General features: G+C 35.9%; 2 protein-coding genes across 12 annotated transcripts in view; one reads left to right on the top strand and one right to left on the bottom strand.

The window, feature by feature from the left end:
* The window catches only part of Lrrn3 (leucine rich repeat neuronal 3), a 32,385-nt gene extending 11,783 nt beyond the window's left edge, over positions 1–20,602 (top strand). Inside the window, exons 2-5 of one of the 5 annotated variants that reach the window (XM_027419810.2) lie at positions 8,907–9,111; positions 13,305–13,332; positions 15,450–15,606; positions 17,600–20,602. In XM_027419810.2, coding sequence (XP_027275611.1) covers positions 17,949–20,072 — 2,124 coding nt within the window. In that variant the 5' untranslated portion in view covers positions 8,907–9,111; positions 13,305–13,332; positions 15,450–15,606; positions 17,600–17,948 and the 3' untranslated portion in view covers positions 20,073–20,602. The remainder of the gene's footprint in view (positions 1–8,906; positions 9,112–13,304; positions 13,333–15,449; positions 15,607–17,599) is intronic. The other 4 variants (XM_027419809.2, XM_035445035.1, XM_027419812.2 and 1 more) reach the window with 4 other exon arrangements.
* The window catches only part of Immp2l (inner mitochondrial membrane peptidase subunit 2), an 874,875-nt gene that overhangs the window by 447,276 nt on the left and 405,043 nt on the right, over positions 1–22,556 (bottom strand). The gene's annotated exons all lie outside the window — the stretch shown is intronic.

Raw genomic sequence — 22,556 nt, forward strand, 5'->3', positions numbered from 1 at the left:
ATTTACTATTCTTCACGGGCATTCCACCTCAAATCCAAAGCCTTAGATTTCCATGCTCCAGTCAATAGAAGGTTTTAAAGCACCTGCTCTATAATGACAGTGTTTGGATGATAAGTATCATTGCAATTTTCAAACTTTTGTAAAAACATTTCTGTAAGTTTCCTCTCAAAAGAAAGCACAGTTGGGAATATTGAGCCCTTCAGAGCCTGGGTAGCTAAAATGTTTTCTGAATTGCTGATGCTAACATGGTCTGTAAGACCACACAGGCCCATTCCTCACAGGAATGGCTTTCATTTTCCTCTTCTATGTCTTTTCATTGGCAATCCTTGCAAATACTGAAGAGCAACATCCACATTAATATGAACAACTTCTAGAAGAGTTCATTTTCTCCAGCTCAAGAACCAATATCTAACCATATCCAACATCTCAAAAAGATCTGAAAGGAATGCTTGGATATATATAGTTAACAACTGAATTTTAGAGCCCTACTCCTGTGTGAGCAAGTACATATATACACATGTGTATACTTTCAAATGTATGTAAACACTGCATACTTTTAAAACATCTGCTGGCCATTAAGGGTTATAAAATGTTGCCATGCTGAGCTGTAACAGTATCCAGTTACTATCTTCTTTGAACACATGTCATCATACAGCACCAGACTGTAACAGTTTTTAGCACAGAAATAATGAGGAAAAAAGTCTACTAGGCAAGTAAATTCTGCAACCTTTCTGGAAATCAGGCAAATGCCATCCAAGTAGCTCTCTTTGCTCTGCCAATTTTGTTACTACATCTCTCACACTTAACTAAATATAAGGTACAACATATTACAATGAAGTAGTAAATCGATAGAAGTAATGTTAATTTGATAATGACTGGCATTAGTGATGACTTTGGGATAATTTTTTTTTTACTGAAAACTTCAGATATTTAATGTTTCCAATATTCTTGTGAGAGGAGCAACATCGTCACTCATCCTTTACCAGTTAAGGAAACAGTGACATGTAATGGCTAGAAAACCAGAGTCTGTGTTTGTCTTCTAAAGTACTAGGCTACTTCTATTGAATACTCTTCTGAGAGCACAAGAGAGAAAAAGAGAAAACGAAAAGATTTGCATTTACTGTTTAAGAAATTTTAGGGGAGAGTATAGAGTAAAGTGGGGCACAGAAAAGCAATACCCATGGGAGACATGTATGAGACAAAAGCTACATTTCACTGTCAAACCCCCCAGTGTAACACCCCTTCTATCTCTGGGGTCAGACTTATATCCATGCAATCATTGTCCAAGTCCAATGTGCTAGAGAAACAACCTTCTGCTGAGGGATCACCTTCTTCCTACAGCCATGGATATATTTGGCCCCAACACTCACATTTTAAGCTTTTTTTTTTCCCTCCAGAATTGGCAATTACAAAATCTCAAGCAGAGAAGAGACAAAAGTTATATAATTTTATATCTCCAGTTCCCTTTATGTCCTGATTCCATTATCATAGCTAAGTAATACATAAGTCAATATTATCTTAGCGAGTAACCATTTATATTTGGAAATTTGTTAAGCAATGTCCTCACTTCTGTTGCTTGATTACAGTTTATATGTTTTCCATTTTGTATGCTTATGCTGTCATTACATGAATTATAAGAAACGACAGAAGAGTTTGAATGAAATTACCAAGTACAGTTGTCAACACTCATTAGAAATCAAGATAAATAACACAAAAGTCACACCATTACTCCTTTACTTAGTCTATTCTGTTGTTGGTTTTAGGGGAAAGTGACAACAACAAGCTTGAAATGAAGGGAAGTGCAAGGTTTTAGGAAGGGATGGCAAATGGGGTTACTTGCTAAGGGACCATGAGAGATGAAACATTTGTGGACTCCAGGTAAGATGTGTTTCATTCATCTCCACTTCAAATACGTACAGAAACAACCAGGTTCATATTCCATTAAAGCATGAACAACATTGATTCAAACTGTGAAGGTCCTAACTTCTTAAACATTTTAGTGAAGAGAGACAGACAGACAGACAGAGAGAAAGAGAGAAAGAGAGAGAGAGAGAGAGAGAGAGAGAGAGAGAGAGAGAGAGAGAGAGAGAGAGCGCCTTATGCAAGTAACATGAAGAGAGAGGGGGAACAGAAGGAGGATTTGAATATAGAGCTGAGCTGAGTCTGCTTTGGAGAGCCACTTGCTAGAATGCATAGCACCAAGGAGACCTTATGACATTTTAGAAATGTCCATCCCAGAGCTAAGACCATTGTGCATCATAGGTCTCTTGGAGAGAAAAATGTTTCTACCCATGTAGATTAGAAAAGAAATAGTCATTTAAAATCCTTTTAAATGCCCTTGAAAATTAACTTGAATTTTCCTCGTAAACTTAAGAATTGATACATCAATATGCTGAAGAATTGCTAAACAGATGTCAAATAACCTTCATTTTGCAATAACAACCTTCCTGCAAATCTGACATCTAGTTATTCCAGTTAACATCACATATACAACTCAGAAATTATACAGCTGAAGAATGAAATATTAATACATGACAACACATTGAAAGTAGATGAGAATGAAGCATCACAAATATACATAAATTGGCCAAACAAGGCTACATATGTTACCAGCTTCCATGAGAAGAAAATTCATTGACTGACAATTTGCATCAGGTTTGCTTGCTTATTCTGCAAATCACAAAAATGGGTTGCTGTGGCAACTGCCACATGCTATTTAGCTTGCTGTTGGGAAACGTCTCTTGGAGTACCTTTTAAGAAACAAATGCAGCTTTCCTTTTACTGTTCCTCCCACCCAAGGGAGACAAACCTCCTGGCAGGAGGACTATTTTTTCATAGTGTTAAGAATGGGCCTGATTTTCATCTTTGCCATTTATATTATCTGTAACACATATTTATGGAATGGGGGAGAAGAAAAGAAACCAATGAAAATATCACTTGCCTGTGTGTCTACAACATGGTAGAGATACTGCCTATAACATTCCCACTTTTACCGACAGCACTGTTAGCTACTTGAATTCCACTAATACATGTATTGAATCCCTGTACAACACTTCCAACAAGAGTCTATGGCCCAATTCTCAACATACCAGCAAAGGCATGTTTATTTTCCTAGGTCAGAACAGACACCTTTACTATTCTGGGAAACATCCTTAATCTCATAATAACACACTTTTTTTTTCAAAAGCACACTACACAAGACCTTAGGACATGTCACACCAGCGTTAGCACCCACCAAAGTAAGCAACTTACTACCTTTCTGCTAAGTACAATAGAATTCTATTTCCTGACCCAGTTCTTATACAGAACACCCACACACACACACAAACTATGAGGCAAAGTATCTAAAATCAATTCACACACCAGTATGAGTTTTGCTGCTTATTTTTGTTTGTTTTAGTTTATATTTTCCCTTCCCTCTGTCTATATGATACAAGATCTTGTTACAATGCCCCAGGAAGATCCTCTTGACTTTGCCTGTAAGTGCTGGGACTGCAGACCTCTAACCACGTGTGGCCCTGTTCTTCCAACTCAGTGTCAAGTGTGACAACTTTTTTGACCTCTTCAGATGCTAGTCTGACAAGCACAGATGTGTCTTCTCCCTCTGCCACCACAGCCTCATGGGAGTTTGTAGGTGACTACCTAGAGTGGACCATAGAGATCATATTTTTAGTTACAGAAGCAACAGGGCAAAAATTAGGAAAACACATCTGCTAGAAGAGATTAGAGCATTATAAATAACACTATAATAACAGGAATTAAAGTGGTGGGAAAAATAATTCTCATGCTGGATGCCGTGGTAAACTGCCCGTACAGACCTGCAGACACAGATACCTGGGTGGTATGGTGACTGTTGTGGGCTAGAGCATCATACAAGACAAAAGAAATGGACTCAACACATAAACACATTTCCCCCACTTTTCCTTGGGCAACAATAAAGAACAATCAATTTAAAAATAATTGGAGAAATTGGTGTTTTGCTCAGACGAGTAAAAGAAAACATTCATTCAACAGCACCACACAGAATCGTTTGCTTAATAGCATTTCTAATATGTTATGCATTTATTCAATCTACTTCCTTCTATATTAAAATGCAAAAACAATTACTCTGGATGTAAATCCTAGAAAACAATCAAAGTTTCTATTAGATCAGAGAAGAGACAGCTAAGCAGGAATGTGATTTGCAGATGCTCATGAATAGACAATACTTGGAATCTCTCAGAGATGTGAAAAGAAGGGTAACTAGAAACACCAATTCCTTTCCTTCCTCATCCTTGCCCTTTTCTACCTATCTTAATAAGCCAGAGTTTGAAGGGGCATTTATATTTGAAGTTTAATAATTCAAATTATGCAACTGTGTGAAACTTTTTAGTGCTATACATCAGTCCCATGACAGGTGCAAACTCCTTTTCAACACTTTCTTATAGACAATTTACTTTCAGCTAACCATTCAGAGGAATATTAGCCATTCAACATTTTCACTACTCTATCTCTTAAAAATAAACTGGGTAGTTGTTTAATATAAGTATATAAATTTGGATTAAAGCCATTTCCCTTCACTAAAACTCAAAATAAGCATATTTGAGAAAAGGCAACCGCACATAATGCTATGAATAAAAGGATCTGTGTGTGGATAACAAGCATTTTACATTTTATTGTCTGATTGGAACTTTTAAAATCCACATGCTTTAATTGGGGCACTGCTACAACAATAATCTCAAATATGAGATTCAATAAATGTGTTTTCATGCTTTGATTAAATGTCAAGGCCACAGATTTGTTATTTCAGATCTGGTAGCAATAATTTCACTGGATAATAATGAACTCCTAAAGATTTATCTGAAACACTCAGCTGCCCATTACAAAGCTCTGATTCATTACAATGACTTCAACTCTGCTGATAGTATTGCAGCATCCAGTATTCAAAGCTTACACTTCAAGCACTCATTTCCTATGTGCAGTGCCCACTGAAATTTAACACCAACACTTGCCCAGTGCTACTCACAGAGGATAGCACTTGAATTTGCATGGAATTTTTCCTTCACAGAGTGTATGAACGCATTTTACAACCAGGGTGTTTTTCTTCTCTGACGTTCACTGTCTTCAGTGTCACTTGCTGGCAATTATTCTCTACTAAGGCTCGCTTCACTAAAGATGCAACTTCACAGGTTGTCAGTGTAACTATTATTTTCCATTTGATCACTATCAGCTGGAACAAGCAAGGTTTGGCCTCCAGCCACAACAAGCCAGTCTTCTATAGTGCCGTTCTCATCACCTATACTCCATTATCTCTATAGTTGTTATTACTTTTTGTTGTTGCTACAACACTTTCCATTATTCTTTTAAATTCTCTTAGCACTTCCAGACATTAAGAGCATATTATGACCCAATTTACATGGTTCCCTGTGTTGGAGAAAGGCAAAAAATTATGAAACTGTATGCCTTATGTCTCCATCACTATGCTATTACCATACATATAGCTTATAAAAATCAACAGAAAACCACATCTTCGTTTAAAAAGATATACAAATAAATATTATTTCCTTTGGTTTCCACATGGCATATTTACCAACGATCTTACACAGGACAGATAGGGCTGGATGTTTTTTTAAGATTGTTTTTCAACAGTTTGGATTTAATTATATATCCTTGCATGATAGTATGTTCATGTGGGCTTTGTTCTAGTTTTGTAGTGTCCTGAAATAAAAAAAAAAACATGCATACTGATGTCTCATTTGCTAAGTTTGTATCCTCATTCAGCAACCCACTCATCCGAACTATATGAGTGAGATCAGCAAGGTACAATGACTGCCTTGTACAGCAGTTTTGTTTTTTTAGTGGGCATCATTGTAACTTATAATTTAAAAATGGTATCCATTCATCTATTCATTTAGCAGAAATTTATTGAGTCAATAAATGCCAGCCAGTATTTTAGTTAAGCATTAGACATACAGAACAAAAGCCAGAAAGAAGCAAGATGGCTCAGTTGGTAAAGGCAATTATTGCCAAGACTGATGCCCTGAATACAATCCGAGAGACCCACATAATAGAAAAGGAGAACTAATTCCCAGAGGTTTTCTCTCACTTCCACAAGTATGCCAAGGCATGCATAAACACACACACACACACACACACACACACACACACACAGAGAGAGAGAGAGAGAGAGAGAGAGAGAGAGTAAATAAGTACATGAATATTTAATAATATTGATAAAATAAAACAGAAAATCTAGGAAACTACTGCAGAGGTAATATTCAAGCAGGAATAATGGGAAGAATGCAAAAGAACAAAAGCAAGCACATTGTTTCTGAAAGTCCTGACTTCTATGGAAACAATGGCAACCATCATAAATGGAGATCTCAATGAGGGAATCTATAAATAAAGCATTACTGAATAGAAGAATTAAAGCCAAATTTTTATAAATGGCATTCAACATCATTTAATGTGTTCACTGCTAGATGATAAATGATTAATTTTTCTTTCCTAGGTAAATTTTAAAAGGAGTAATGTTTAAAGTCATTGTGTGAAGAAGAAAGGCATGGTTCATGCTCTTGAACTGAGAAAGACACTGAGCTAGCATGAAAGTATTTTAGTGGCATATAAGGTAATAGATTCTTTACTCACTTGGTTGGTCAAGTGAGGACCTATGTATGGCTAACACACCTTTATGGAACATGAGGTAAGCTAAAGATGGCTGATAATGGAGACAGGATCTAGAATAAAGCTAAGATGGAATTATTAAGTAGTAGTCCTGTCTACTTGGACCAACTCATTAGATCTTTCAAAACCTCACTCTGTCACTGAGAAATGGGCATAGCTCTACCTGCTGTCGAGATTATGGCACAACTCGTACCAAAACATGGATGGGAGCTGAATTGGAGTTCTAAAGTAGCTCGTTACTAGTTTGACCATTGCTGCTATTTTTGTTGTTCCTTGTTGTTAATGTAAATAATAAGGGCCTTTAAAAGAATCTTTATGACCAGAGCTAACGCTATCTGTCCATGGAAACTGGAATTAATCTGCATTGCAGAAAATGGCACAGTCTTTATAACCTATACTTCACATAACAGAGAGAAATCACAAAGCTTAGGAAAGCTAGGATTTTCATCTTCATATACCCATTATTCTGAGTGTAGTTGCTTCTCATATAAGATGTGGCAGTTTTGACCAAAACAATATTATCCCCTCCAAGAAAATCCAAGCATCAGAAATGATAAAAAAAACTGTTTTCTTAATTTTTGTATTTATTTTTATGTGGGTGCAGAAAGTAATGCCTAGTTCACAGTAAGATGTGCAAACATTCAGCAGACATGAATACTGACTGCATCCATACCTTGCTCAAAAGATTCCTGTTGAAACCAAAATCTGTAATTCAGGAAGATTTTCTCAAGCCTTCAATTGCATTTTTGTTATTCTATTTTAAATCCTTCTTGTAGTCAGTCCCTGGACAAAAATACAGCAAAGCTGCTTTAAGCAAATTGTCAAGAGTATAATGGGAAAAGCATGGAGCATGAGGGAAATCTGGCACAATTTTGAAATTAAAATACAAACTGCTCCATGCTCATTATAAAGAATACAGAACACAGACCACATCTGTGTGGCCTACTCGATGAAGAAGAGAAACAGAAAAGCACTGTCCACCAGGGATCTCACATCAGTCGGGCTGACCCCGATCAACTGAAAATGTGCTCCTGCAAGTTTCTTACAGTATTTGAGGAACAGATTTGAGAACAAAGTCTGATCATTATTTAACTTCCTTACAAAATATATTTTATTGCCTCAAGTTTAAGCAATAACACTGATAGTCTATGTTTTTGGTTTTTTTTTTTTTTTAAGCAATTAATATTGATTTCAGGAATGGCCATTTGGCATTGGATAACCATTAGAGGGCTCAGTCCCAAAAGAAGATACTTGTCCTGCCTGAGCCTTCCTTAGTTGCCTGTATTTCTTTGTCCCATGGATGTGGCTCCCATGAAACTGCCCCTTTTCATGTCAGCATGTCCACAAGCAATACTAAACGACCTAAGCAGGCACTCTCCTCTCTCTCTCTCTCTCTCTCTCTCTCTCTCTCTCTCTCTCTCTCTCTCTCTCTCTGTGTGTGTGTGTGTGTGTGTGTGTGTATACAATAACAACTAAAGAAAGAACATGATTTAGAGAAGGAGCAATTTAAAAATGTAAAGAGTGTCAAAATTTTATTATATTTGGGACAAAATCTGAAATACTCAGGGCCCTTAAACTCTGAGACACTGTTAAAGTTCCTCTAAAAACTGACCTTGCAATCTCTGTGATAGCATCAGAACTAAACCATGCTGCCACCTCTGACCACAGTATCTGACTAGCCTCTTGACCAGAGGCTTCCTCCTCATCTTCACAGGCTAGTGACTTCCTATTTTTTCCAACTAAATTTATTAATGATAAAACAATCTGAAGACATCTTTTGGCTGTCAACTACTCTGGCATAGATGATAAAGCAGAAGGCTTTCACAATGGAAATCAAGACAGACTAAAATGATGAGGGGGATGTCCACATGCCTATCACACCCATCCTTGTATAAAGCAATGCCTGTACTTGTGGCTACAGAATAAAATGAAGCTAGAATTCCTCTATATTATTATTATTATTATTATTATTATTATTATTATTATTATTATTTTTATTATTATTATTATTATTATTATTATTATTATTATTTTAACTTTACCTAGCAAATGCCCAGTCTTCAAATAACTCAAAGCTAGCAACTACAAAGATGGAACATTTTGACTGTCTTCCAATGGGGAAAAAGGTTTTAAAATTGCTTGAATTATCCAGATCATTACCCCCAATGTTTTCACTATAAATGAAGGGTAATTGAAAGATTTGCATAATACACTTATCTCCAAATCATGATGCTGCAAAGTAGGATGTGAGCCTTTTTCCTGTTACTCAATCAAGAGAGTGACATCCAATCCTCCATGGAACGGCCTCGGAAACCGGAAAGGCATGCGGCATCCTTCATGGATTAACCTATTGTATTCATTTCTCAAATAAACTTCGAGAGCATGGAAGAGGAAATCAGAAAGTTAAATGTCAAAGAAGCCTATGAGGAAACCTTTTCTGTTAATCGTGTGAGTATTAAAATATGAATTGATACTTATTTAACTAAAACATCTTAGGTAAGAATAAAAACTGAAAGAAGTTAGAAACCAGTGCATAACTTTCATAAACAAATTTCATGATTTTCTGAGAAGAAAGAAAGCATCCCAGTTCATGTGCACACGCACATTGTCACAGGAACATATTTGTCGTGTGTGTGTGTGTGTGTGTGTGTGTGTGTGTGTGTGTGTGTGTGTGTGTGTTTATGTGATTTATTCTTATCATAGCTAAAAAGAATCTCCAGAGTTAAGCATGTAATTGCATGAGCACTTGCCTAGTGTATACAGGGGCAGTCCTCAGCATCTCAGCATACACAGATGTGCACACACGTGCACACTCACACACAATGATGTTCAATGGTTTTGAATGGATTTAAGGTTATGAGAAAAATCATACAATTATAGAGCCTGAAGGAAATTCATTGTGCAAATGAAATCACTAAAGGTCACAAGGTTTCCTCCTTCTTGAATTTGTACATTTTCATAGTTATCTGTGACTAGTGTGTTGTGATACAGAACATCTTCCACACAGATAATGCAATTAACACCTCCAGAAAGATTTCATCTCTGACTCCCAGTTTAAAAAGTAGGATTACAGCACTTCAGTATCCTCTCAAAGTTAAGGAGAAACCATTTTCCCCTAAAGAGGAATATACTTGGAACTACAGAAATGCTAAACAATGGGAAGGATAAAGGAGAAGTTAAAAGAGGATATGAAGAAACCAAGATTCTTAGATTCTCAAATAATACCTAACAAAGTATAGTTCTGATGTAAATTAGAGTTTCTCAATGCATGGGGAGATGCCCATAGAAGAAAGCAAAGCACAAAAAGAAAGTTTGTGGCTTAGATTGTCATGTGTTCTGCTAAATTATGTTCAAAAGTCACTTTCATATGTAATATACATTAAGTGATTGGTTGAGCAAAAACTATAATTAAAATAAATATACATAATAGTTCTTTTCATAATGTAATACTTGATCATTTGTGAGCAGTAAAATATATTCCTGGCGTTCAGACTGCATCCCTCACTCACTATAGCTAGCTCTAGCAAGCAGACCTCTTCATAATGGCAACTCTCCCTCCAAAAAGGCTCTGGAGCCCACACAATATTAGCAATCCACATGGAAGGATGAAAATTTAGACTGAAATACACTTTTTGTATACAGCTAAAGCTCAGAAAGCAATCTGATTTGTCAGAAATGCATGAAAAAATAGCCCTAGGCACCAGCAAGATTTCTTATGTCTTTTTTCCATGATGCCTACCTTCATTCATTGCAGAAAAGGGTTATGGGCAGGGGGAAAACAACCAAAAAATAACAACAACCCAACCAAGCAATGTGCCTGTTGACTTGGACCACACATCCTTCTGAGAAAACAAGCAGGTGTCATTTCAGTAACAATTTGCAATGAAGTGGATCTCAGTAGTTGAGAAACATTTGGGAGCAAAATAGACACTTGAATCCATGGCTGTGTTCAGATCAAGGTACCTAAACTCTGGCTGTTTGTCTCCTCTGAGGCTAGTTAGCCTGCATTTGATGACTTAAATGATTCTGGATTTCATTTACTCCTGTGTAGATAAAAGCATTATATGAAATACTAATAATGGTAGACAATTAATTTGGAATAATGATAGACAACTAATGAGTAAAACTCACTGATCCTAATTTGTTAATGGTGCGAGATAAGAGCACTGACTACACCATGATCAAATAAAGAATTCAAAGGTTAAACTCAGATAAATGAGTTAACACCTAGACAATTATCAAAACCTTAAAACATTTTTATTCATAGACTAGCATCGTGTATCATATAAACTCAAAATGTGAAAAGAGATCAAATAACATGTAACCCAATTTCTATAGAAGAAAGGGTGTTCAGTCCACAGTTACAAAAGTGTTTTGTAAACCAGTGCCATGTTTCTTTATGCACAACAAGAGTTATTTACCTGATTCAATGATTAGGTCAATATTTTAAATATGCATATTTGAAATATCCACTTCTTGAAAAGGTGCCAAGTTCAGATAACGGCATTTGAGCAACTAGGAAAATCAAGTTTTCCAAGTTAAAAAAAAAAAAAAAAAAAAAAGTTTCTTTTGTAGAGGTGTTTTAGTAAAACTCAACAATCCTTGGGAGTTAGGAAATAAGGGACTCTAAAGTCACATAAGAGGAGAATGGGTGTAAAGATCTTTATAAAATTAACTTAGCTAACCAGGCATTGGTGGCGCACGCCTTTGGTCCCAGCACTCGGGAGGCAGAGGCAGGCGATCTCTGTGAGTTCAAGGCCAGCCTGGTCTTCACAGTAAGTGCCAGGATAGGCTCCAAAGCTACACAAGAAACCCTGTCTTGAAAAACAAACAAACCAAAAAATGAACTTAGCTAACAATTTCCTATAGAAGAAAGAAGGAAGCTGGGTTTTAATGTCTCCATGCCACCTTTTTATCTTCACCAATTTCCCCCCTGGAATCAAATATCAAAATGTTTCTCTTCCACATGGTGCAGCCTTTATAATGCACATAATGAGGTACAAGCAAAAGGCACACTGTCTCCTTAAGCTTTTGAACTGTAAAACTTCAGTGAAAAGACAGTAGGTTTTAAATTGTTCTTGTCCACCTCTTTCTCCACTATACTAAGGGAGCCTTTTATAATGAATACCACAAAAGACAAGGTGACATTTCAGTTACTCCTGTTGTACAGACAGATTTGAGCAGTCTTTCCTGGGTACATCTACAGACCACCACAGAAGCCTCTATTGTAAATCAAATCCACTGTGCAGCATTCTCCTTATTGACTCAATTCACTAAGGACTTTGTGAGCAGATACGTCATTTTATTCATGCCCAACTCTCCATGTCTACAGGACTGCCTTCCCCAAATAGGTGATCACCAGTAGACAAACAGGGAACAGGACAACATTCTCTTCACTAAGGAGATCACTAGCCTTTTCTCCATAAAAAGACTCCTTATGGAATTCCATCTGGAAATAATTTTACTTTCTTAGATTCTACACTAAAAAAACTAAACGACACTAAAAAAACAAAATCTCAGCTATGATGAGTGTCCACAGGAATTTAAAAAAAAGAAAATATGAGAATTCTTAAAATCGATTTCCTTTAGTGAATTAAATTGGGAAGCTTCATGCTGCCAGTGTTTCATATAAAATATTTTAATCTTGTTGCTCTTCTGAGGGCAAAATCTGCATGGGGAGGCAACAAGGAGCAACTAAACAGGCTGGGAGAAAAAGTGCAGGAATTACAAGGGGACACATACACTAAGGGAAAAAATCCCACATTTCCAAGTGCTTCTTCAATTAAACAAAAAAAGGGGGAAGGATTTGAATCAGGCCACAGAAAATGCTTAGTGTAGCTGGAAAACTACAATACACATCGTTTTGTAAATTTTCAGTTTTAAAAATAAAGTGATTTATACAGTGAAATGAAAACACAGTAACTGGTATAATATGCATCCAAAAATGTTTACTGATGGACAAATAAATGTTTACTGGTAAATACATGAAAGGGAGAACACATGATAAGCTCCACTAAATGCTGACTTTGAACTTGCAGGAGTCATTCTAATAATGTAAAAGCATCTTGTAATGACGATGTGTTAAGATAAAATTTTCCACTTCTAATGACATTTCAATATCATTTAAACTTTTAAAATACTCAATTTTAAATTGTGTTGCTTTAACGGGTGAGTATATTGTCCTTAGGATGAAAAGATTAAACAGGTAATGTTTTAAAAGAGTTCTCTATTAAAAACAACTAAACAAAAGCAGTTGAAAATAACAAAAGTGAACTCCTTTACATCCCTAATGTCTGACCATTCTGAAAAATTCAACCACTTTGAAAAATGTACTCTGCTCTTAATAACACGTATTTGCACAGTGCTTAAATACCACATTTTAGGGAAAGGGGCAAGAGATTTTGTGTATACATTAAGTACTTTTTATGAATTAATCAGTCAATTCGTAATAACTACTCCTAAAATCTTTAAGACTCAAGTATTAAATCCTTGATAAATCATGGCATATAGGAACTATTTAACTATATCAGTTGTGAAGTAGTTCACATTTTCCTAAATTTGAAATGCTTTTTTTTCAAAAGTATTTATCTTTTCTTTCTTTTTTTTTTTTTTTTTTCTATGTGAAACCCAATGAATGGCAGCTACAAAGCTGAGGCCTGGAAGAGAAGGGTGAGAATTCTGAGAAATTTACTTAAAGTTCATTTAAGCAGCAAAACTTACTTTTAGTTGCATAATTAGTATTTTTAAACCTTTTATAGCAATGTATAGGAAAGGAAGAAAAATCTTTTAAAATCAACTATATACCTGAAATCTTCAAATGACCAACAGTGAAAAACATTTTCTCAGTGGTGAAACCAAAGCATAGGTTGAAAAGGTAGCTATATTTTAAAATGGCTGTAACATCCATCATTTTCTCACCCTCTAATAGACTCTTCATAAAGAAAGGTGAAACTTCTATCTAATTTTAAAATCTCAATACAAGAGAAGATAATTGTGGTAAAAGCCTGATGGCACATCTTTTCTCTATTCTTTTCTGATTGCTGTTTATTGTTGGATACTTGAATCATTTTTAAATTATGATAATTATTGTTTGATTTGCTATCATTCAATACAAACAGTGGAAAGACACTGTTGCAAGCTAATAATCAGTAAAGTATTAACTAAGTTCTGATCAGCCAATTAAATGTATTAATACAATCAAATAAATTGAGTTGAACAATATCCCTAATCACAATAATCTTATGCTCTGGGAAGAATAATAATCAAACCATTCAATGTCCAGCAAAAGAATAATCAGTCAGTACACAGCTATTCATAATCTAATAACCTAACATATATACTGTCCACTACTAATAATCTCATTTTGAGCAGATTCTTAAGGAATGTGGACAGCAATTAAGACAACAGATGAGAGGTAACAAAGAAAAAGCTAGCCCAAGGGCTTGGTTTCAGGATCAACTGAGAAAACAGGTTACACAGGTCCAGCTTCTACATGAGTATTGTTTCCTGTGGCAGAAAAGGAAGTTGTCCTTCTCATGACTGTGATAATGAAGAGCTTTAGTCCAACTTTGCTGTCTCTGAGCCTGTATTCATAAGTAAGCTGCACATGTATGACTCATCATTTCATAAGACGTATAACAGGTGTAACATCAACCTTATGTAAAATATAGGTAAGACACAGTTTTTGTAAGCAGTAAAACACATACAAATAAGAGCAGTAAAATTTATTGAAATTTTTAAAACTAAACACATTAGATTCTTTAAATTATATGTAAAATGATGAACATGTGCAAATGTACATTTACTCATGTAATCCATTCACTGGAGCACTGAAAACTTCCAAGTCTATTTTGCTAATGGAGCAATGGTGCTGTCCAATAGACCAAGGAATTGTCATCTTTCAGTAACATTTCTTGTAATAAAATAACACTTCTGTTTTTTTATATTAGTTCCTTGTGTAAAAATGTGTGAGTCACCCAATTGTTACTTGTTTTGGCAAAATGAATTTTCTAAACTTGAAAATCTGAAGATGAGGGCTTTAACTCTAAGAACAAACATCCCTTTGTAGTAAATGTGTTAAAATTTCCTCCTCATTTCTACTCATGTGGGCAGTATGACATTCTAGAAAGTGTTGAGCACATAAAGGGAGAAAAACTGCACACCCTATTGTTTATTATGCAAATGGTCTTAGGCATGTGGGACCTCAGACAAGAGAGATGATATCTTGTTCAGTTTCTGTGTGTGTTCATCAAAAGCACATGGTTTGACAAGCATCTCACTAACCTATCTCTCAAGGCAATTGCTAACATAAGCAGTGGCTAATAAAGCGAGGTGAAAGCTACGAAGCAATAAGAAGTAAGATAATACTGATTCTGCCTTAAGACTCTATAAGTAACCCATGCTTAAAGCTGTTAGTATAAGCGTCACAGTAATTTCCAGAGATATAAGAAAATAAAAAGTCGACATTCTAATAGAGGCTAAATGTCTATAGCCTTTTTTTTCTTTCCACCTGACAGATTCTTCCCATAGATGAGTTCAAACAAACTTGGAGATTATACACCACTGTAAGAGCACTTATATTTTAAAGTCTTCTGGATAAACCTAGTTCAAAATCTGCTGTCTCCAGGTTACAGCTAAGCAATTGATGGAATGGAATCAGAAAAAAATATACTAGTTAAGCATAAATAGAAAATTTCAAAGAAACCCCCCAAAAAATTTCTAAACAAAAACTTACATTCTTATGTTAATCATATCATTTAATGATTCACCTTCTGCTTCACTTGCAGGATACAAGCTCCCCTTGACAAAGCTGGAGAAATCAGAACCAACCAATTAACTGGCGGACGTCATGGTTCCTTCATTCTCAGTTGAGTGATTCATGAACGCATACAGAAATACATTTTGTACTTTTCACCTAGGCTTTTCCTTCATCTTGGACATGAGGTAATGGGTTTCTATACTGATTTTATTCAGTTGCCATTCCTGCAGACTCCCATATCCCTGGCATAATTTTTGCATGTATTCTGTGGTTTACTAGTGCTTTGTCCTCCTGACTGAAAGTTCCCTATAGTAAGTTATAATATTCAAATGAGGTTTTCTCTACTGGCTATTAACCCAATAACTGAAAAACAGAAGTTTTTCAATAAATGCCACTAAATCATAAATGAATGAATCGCAGATATAGTGTATCAGTGGTTCTCAACCTGTAGGTCATGACACCTTGTGGTCACATATCAGATATTATGATTCATAACAGTGGAAAAGTTACAGTCACAAAGTAATGTCATGGTTGGGGGTCACCACAACATGAGGAGCTGTATTAAAGGGTCACAGCATCAGGAAGACTGAGAACCATGGCAGCAGACTGACTGAGAAAGTCTAACACTCCTTTGTATCATCCTCCGAATTAATACTTCAATCTTATGTAAAAATATAGTTAACATACAGATTGTGCAAGTAGTAACATGAATACAAATAAGAGCAGCTAAATTTATTGAAGTTTAAAAATGAACAAATTAGATTGCTTAAGTGATATGTAAAATGACAGAAATGTACATTTACTCATGGAATCCATTCACTGCAATCCAAATTACTCCTGGAGCATGTGCTAAATTCTAGTTACTATGGTCAGGAACTGGAGGTAAGAAGCCAAGCAAAGCTCATATTCTCGAGATGGTATGACTGGAACCATGACAGGCTGAGAGGCAAGGCAGACAAATTAAACAAAAGGCAGGCTTCCCAGAGGACACAGGCTTCAAGTGGGAGGAAAACAATTCAAGGCAAGTTAAGTGAAAAAAGAAATCACAATTCAATTTTAGATAAAATCACATTTCCGAGTGTTAGGGGGGGAAGACAAGTTAGCTGTGAATTTTAACTGTGAGTGATTTATAATTTTTAGAAACAAGGAATTCTTCATTTTAAAATACTAATATTACTAAGTCTCCATAGAGAACATGTCTTTGGAAGTTTATGTGTGCCACTGAAGCACTGACCTTATCCTCACCCAAGTATGCCATTGTAACCATCAATACTGGGAGACAACAAACCCAAAATGAAGAGTCTAGACATGCCTGACTGTCTAAAATATGTGTAGATAGTGGAGCTTACCAGCAATCTACCTGGATGGAATACAGGCCTAACTACTATATCCTGTAGACCCTATATCAAATTGTAGCTTGCTTTTGGAACTCCTTCATTTTCTGTGACAAAAATACCAGTGTTCATATAAAGAAGGAACATGCACTTTGCTGATGTAAAATGTTGCTTTTTACTATAAGTGACTGATGGGGTATAAATTATTATCAATGATAAATAATCAAATTTTAATCTGAAGTTATTCTCACACAAGTATGTCTATAGCAAGGTAGATCAGATTGCCTCCAAATCCTGCAACTCTCAAGTCACTTTATGCAAAGCAGACTATATAGAGAGGTAGGATTGAAGTTAGGGAATTGTACTAAATTTCACTATTTAGCTCATTCAGCAATCAGGTACAATTTTGCTCCCATTGCTAACCCTGAGGGGTGAAGGAACTACAGGCCCACTTTTGATTATAACAGAACAGTATTGTTTCTATACATCACACAGTAAAACTTACCACCCCCTGCAAGGTTGTCTTATTTTTTTCACTATAGCTAATTCTTAAAAGACAAAGCAAAATATAGTAACTAAAATTGGAGCTATAAACAAAGAATTGAAACAACTGAAAATTCTGGAAGCATAGTTATCCTACTTAATGAATCTTCAGTCTTTTGAAGATTAAATTTCTTGATTCATCTCATATCTGGGCCAACACTAAGGACAAAGTCATCAAAATGTCCTGAAATAACAGTAAACTCTAACAATATGATATATGTGAAATGATTATAATTAGCTAAACATTAATTATGGACTATCCTCTTGAATTAATTTTTTCTCTCCCTTTGATTGCATTTAGAATAATGCCTCTACATCTACTAGACAACATGGGATTTGAATTTTAGATTTTTAAATAAATGAATCGCTCCACAGCCTATGATCATCTATACATACCCCATCTTCGAAGAGTCCATCAATACCCTGGCACTGAGGAGACAGCAACCAGCTTTACTCCACTATGCATGCCATTTTTGGAAAATACATCTGTGACACTCATAGTTATTTCCATGAAGAAAACATCTACAATTCTATTGAATTCATCATTTGACAAATACAAGTACATCCCTCATCAGTCAACTTATACTGAACTTACTGGTGGCGACGGGAATCCTTAAGGGCCTATTAAATTTCTAAAGAAGAAAGCTAAGATGAAGGACATGCCACTCCAAATTCATGTGCTGTTTGGCCTAGCTATCACCACACTAGTACAAGCTGTAGATAAAAAAGTGGATTGCCCACAATTATGCACATGTGAAATCAGGCCTTGGTTTACCCCCAGATCCATCTACATGGAAGCATCTACAGTAGACTGTAATGATTTAGGGCTTTTAAACTTCCCAGCCAGATTGCCTGCAGACACACAGATTCTGCTCCTACAGACTAACAACATTGCAAGAATTGAACATTCCATAGACTTCCCAGTGAACCTTACTGGCCTGGACTTATCTCAAAACAATTTATCTTCTGTCATGAATATTAATGTACAAAAGATGTCTCAGCTTCTTTCTGTGTACCTAGAGGAAAACAAACTAACTGAGCTGCCTGAAAAATGTCTGTATGGGCTGGGCAACTTACAAGAACTCTACATTAATCACAATTTGCTTTCTACCATTTCGCCCGGAGCCTTTATTGGCCTACACAACCTCCTTCGACTTCATCTCAATTCAAACAGACTGCAGATGATCAACAGTAAGTGGTTTGATGCTCTTCCCAATCTAGAGATTCTAATGATTGGGGACAACCCCATCATCAGAATCAAAGACATGAATTTCCAGCCCCTTCTCAATCTTCGCAGCCTGGTTATAGCTGGCATAAACCTCACAGAAATACCAGATAATGCATTGGTTGGGCTGGAAAACTTGGAAAGCATCTCTTTTTATGACAACAGGCTTATTAAGGTACCCCAAGTTGCTCTTCAAAAAGCTGTAAATCTCAAATTTTTGGATCTAAATAAAAATCCTATCAACAGAATACGAAGGGGTGATTTTAGCAATATGCTACACTTGAAGGAGTTGGGGATAAATAACATGCCTGAACTCATCTCCATTGACAGTCTTGCTGTGGATAACTTGCCAGATTTAAGAAAAATAGAAGCTACTAACAACCCCAGATTGTCTTACATTCACCCCAATGCATTTTTCAGACTCCCCAAGCTAGAATCCCTCATGCTGAACAGCAATGCCCTCAGTGCCCTCTACCATGGTACCATAGAGTCTTTGCCAAACCTCAAGGAGATCAGCATCCACAGCAATCCCATCCGATGTGACTGTGTCATCCGCTGGATTAACATGAACAAAACCAACATTCGATTTATGGAACCAGATTCTCTATTCTGCGTGGACCCACCGGAATTCCAAGGCCAGAATGTACGGCAAGTCCACTTCAGGGATATGATGGAGATTTGCCTCCCTCTTATAGCTCCTGAGAGCTTTCCTGCTAGCTTGGATGTCGATACTGACAGCTATGTGTCCCTTCATTGCAGAGCTACTGCAGAACCCCAGCCTGAAATCTACTGGATCACACCTTCTGGTCAAAAACTACTGCCAAACACTCTGAGAGAGAAGTTCTATGTGCATTCTGAAGGCACACTAGACATAAGTGGAATAACACCAAAGGAAGGGGGGTTATACACATGTATAGCAACTAATCTAGTTGGTGCTGACTTGAAGTCTATTATGATCAAAGTGGGAGGCTCGGTTCCTCATGATAATAACAGTGCGCTGAATATTAAAATAAGGGATATTAGGGCCCATTCTGTCCTGGTGTCTTGGAAAGCAAGCTCTAAAATTCTCAAATCCAGTGTTAAATGGACAGCCTTTGTCAAGACTGAAGACTCTCATGCTGCCCAAAGTGCTCGAATACCATCTGATGTCAAGGTATATAATCTTACTAATCTGAAACCATCTACTGAGTATAAAATTTGTATTGATATTCCCACCATCTACCAGAAAAGTAGAAAACAATGTGTGAATGTCACCACGAAAAGTTTGGACAGTGACGGGAAAGAATATGGGAAGAGTCATACAGCATTTATGGCCTGCCTTGGGGGCCTTTTGGGGATTATTGGTGTCATGTGTCTTCTCAGCTGTGTCTCACAGGACATGAACTGTGAGGGTGAACACAGCTACTCAAGGAATTACTTTCACAAACCAACCTTGGCATTCAGCGAGTTTTACCCCCCTCTGATCAACCTCTGGGAACCAGGCAAAGAAAAAACTGCACACTTGGAAGTTAAAGCAACTGTTATAGGTGTGCCAACAAACATGTCCTAAAAACTACCAACCAAACCTACTTCAAAAAAAAAAAAACTCAAGACTGAGTAGTGCTAAAGAATAAAAAAAAATAACAAAAAAAAGAAAGAAAAAGGAAAACAGGAATAGACAAACTACAGCAAAATCAGGCAGAGGAATGTTACTCTCTGGAAGGCAGATTCAGCTTCCCCAGTGCTGCTCCTGGCCAATAGAAACATGGAAGTTGAGCATTTTAATTGACTGGCTTCAAAGGGTACTGTGGCAACCAAATAAAATTTCCATTTTCTAGAACTTTCATGTAACTTTTCTGTCAGGACTACAGTTAACGTGAACAAAAACATTTCTGTATTTTTTTTAAGTATAGAAGAGTAGTTGAACTGAGCAATGCCTCCTCCTGTGTTGTATTACACATGTTAGCCACGAATTTTTGCAGTGACCAGATAAATTTGAATTGACACGTGGTGTAAGGAAAAGGACAAATTCTGTAGAGTAGACACAGTGAGTATGTGGACCTCTTTTATAAGGAAAAATACATTTTGGATTAAAATCAATTGCTTTTGTCTTGTTTTTGTTTCTAAATAAAGAATAATTTCTGGGAAATAGCATCTGATTAGAAGTCATTTAAATGCCAGTGGTTTTTAATGGTATTTTCTACGTTCACATTTGGAATGTTATGAGTGAGACTTTCATTGGGTTCACTTACTACATTTTCCTGATATACAAAATGGATTTTAGACAGCATTTTATTAATATTAAAAGGTAATAATATTATATTTAACACCTCGATTATTAATTAAAATAATTCCTCCAGGAAATTATTAATTCATTTAAAGGTTTTTTTTTCAAACAAGGAGATTTTGGAAGAGGATTTAATCTTTAAGTTCAAATGGTGTAAATTCCATACTGCGGAAGTCAAGGCCTAATTTTAAAAATGAATTGATCCACTGGAATTTGCTGCTGTGCAAAATCTTTGGCCACATTTCAGTAGGACTTACTGATCTAAGCTTATTTTCACATCTCTTTGAGACTTTAAATAATGAGCTTCAGTGATGTAACAAGTAATTTAATAACCTGCTACACCGAAAATAACAGTAAGGAAACATGCTCCATTTTAAGAGTGGGATTTTAGAATTTCACTATAAAATATGAATAAGTAGCAAAACTTTATAAGAGTCAACTCTTTGGAACTCTAACTTAGATTTTTCTTTACTCAAATTAAAAACAATATAACCCAGGTGATTCTGGTGTTCACTGTAAAGTAAAATGCAGTTTAGTCTAGAAACAACATCTATCTAAGCAAACTAAACTCACTTCAGCGTTGCTATGTAACACAGGGTGGCCTTGAACTCTTGATTCCCCTGCCAGAACCCCCCAAAGGGAGGGATTATAGCTATATACTGCTACTAAAAAGAGTCAGGGGACAGTTTTATTAACTAAGAAAACTACAGAAATAAAGTATAATACACTAACACTATATTACATAAATTATCTAAAAATATGGGTTAAAATGATTTCAGATTATAGAATGAAAAATACTATTTTAAAATCCTTTATATGAAGTGAAAGAATCTTACTTGAAAAAACTAACAAAAAACTAGTGAGACTGATAGTTTTAGTCATTTTGCAAAAAGGAATGTCCTTTAAAAAGTCCATTTTTTAGACAAATGAAATATTCTAAAATGCAAACACTGATTTTAAGAAATAAGCCATAATTTGAAAGGCAAATTGCATTTCTTTACAGTTACGAGTTTCTATATTAATAACTGTTGTGCTGTTCCGAATCAGATGTTTAACATTCTACAGTAGCTGAGAGCATATGATCAGCACAGCACCAGCCTGTAAGCATTCCCAGCATGGCGGCCATATCAATTTATTTGTTGATATTACACATTTCTTTTGTATAAGAATTGACAGATTCTAATTAAATCCTAGCTGGTTTTGACAATATGGAAGGTAATTGCTATGAACTCTTTAAAATGAAAGGACAGGCTGTGTTAATTTCAACAAAATGAAAATATGGAACTTGTTAATTCATTGTGTTTCCCAAGCACAAATTTTACAACCTGATGAATCGCTATCACAAAGAAGCTGACATTAGAATTCATCAGTAAGACATGCTCATATATCATGAGAGGCTTCAGCACCACGGATAGAGCTCTGTGAGGCTCAGCTATTTATCAAAAACCTAAGAGCTGAAATATGACCTATTAGGATACAGTTACTGTATAGGTCAGCAAGGTATTAAGCATATACCTTGTATTTCTTTTAAATTTGCCTTCCTGAGGAACCATCACAGTCATATCTAAAGCTTACAATGCATTTCAAGCTACACACTTCCTTTGAAAATTGTTCTGAAATAAGCCCAAATAATAAAGAGGTAGTAGAAGGCACTTCAATGAATTTTTGTCATCAACAAATCAATGCAGGTAGTTGAAGTATGTTATGATTTTATTTATTTAAGTCTTTTTCCAATGTATCATCAAGGAAAAAAAGAATTTCCTTTCA

This window comes from Cricetulus griseus, chromosome 5 (genome assembly GCF_003668045.3).
Source record: "Cricetulus griseus strain 17A/GY chromosome 5, alternate assembly CriGri-PICRH-1.0, whole genome shotgun sequence".
NCBI classification, from domain to species: domain Eukaryota; kingdom Metazoa; phylum Chordata; class Mammalia; order Rodentia; family Cricetidae; genus Cricetulus; species Cricetulus griseus.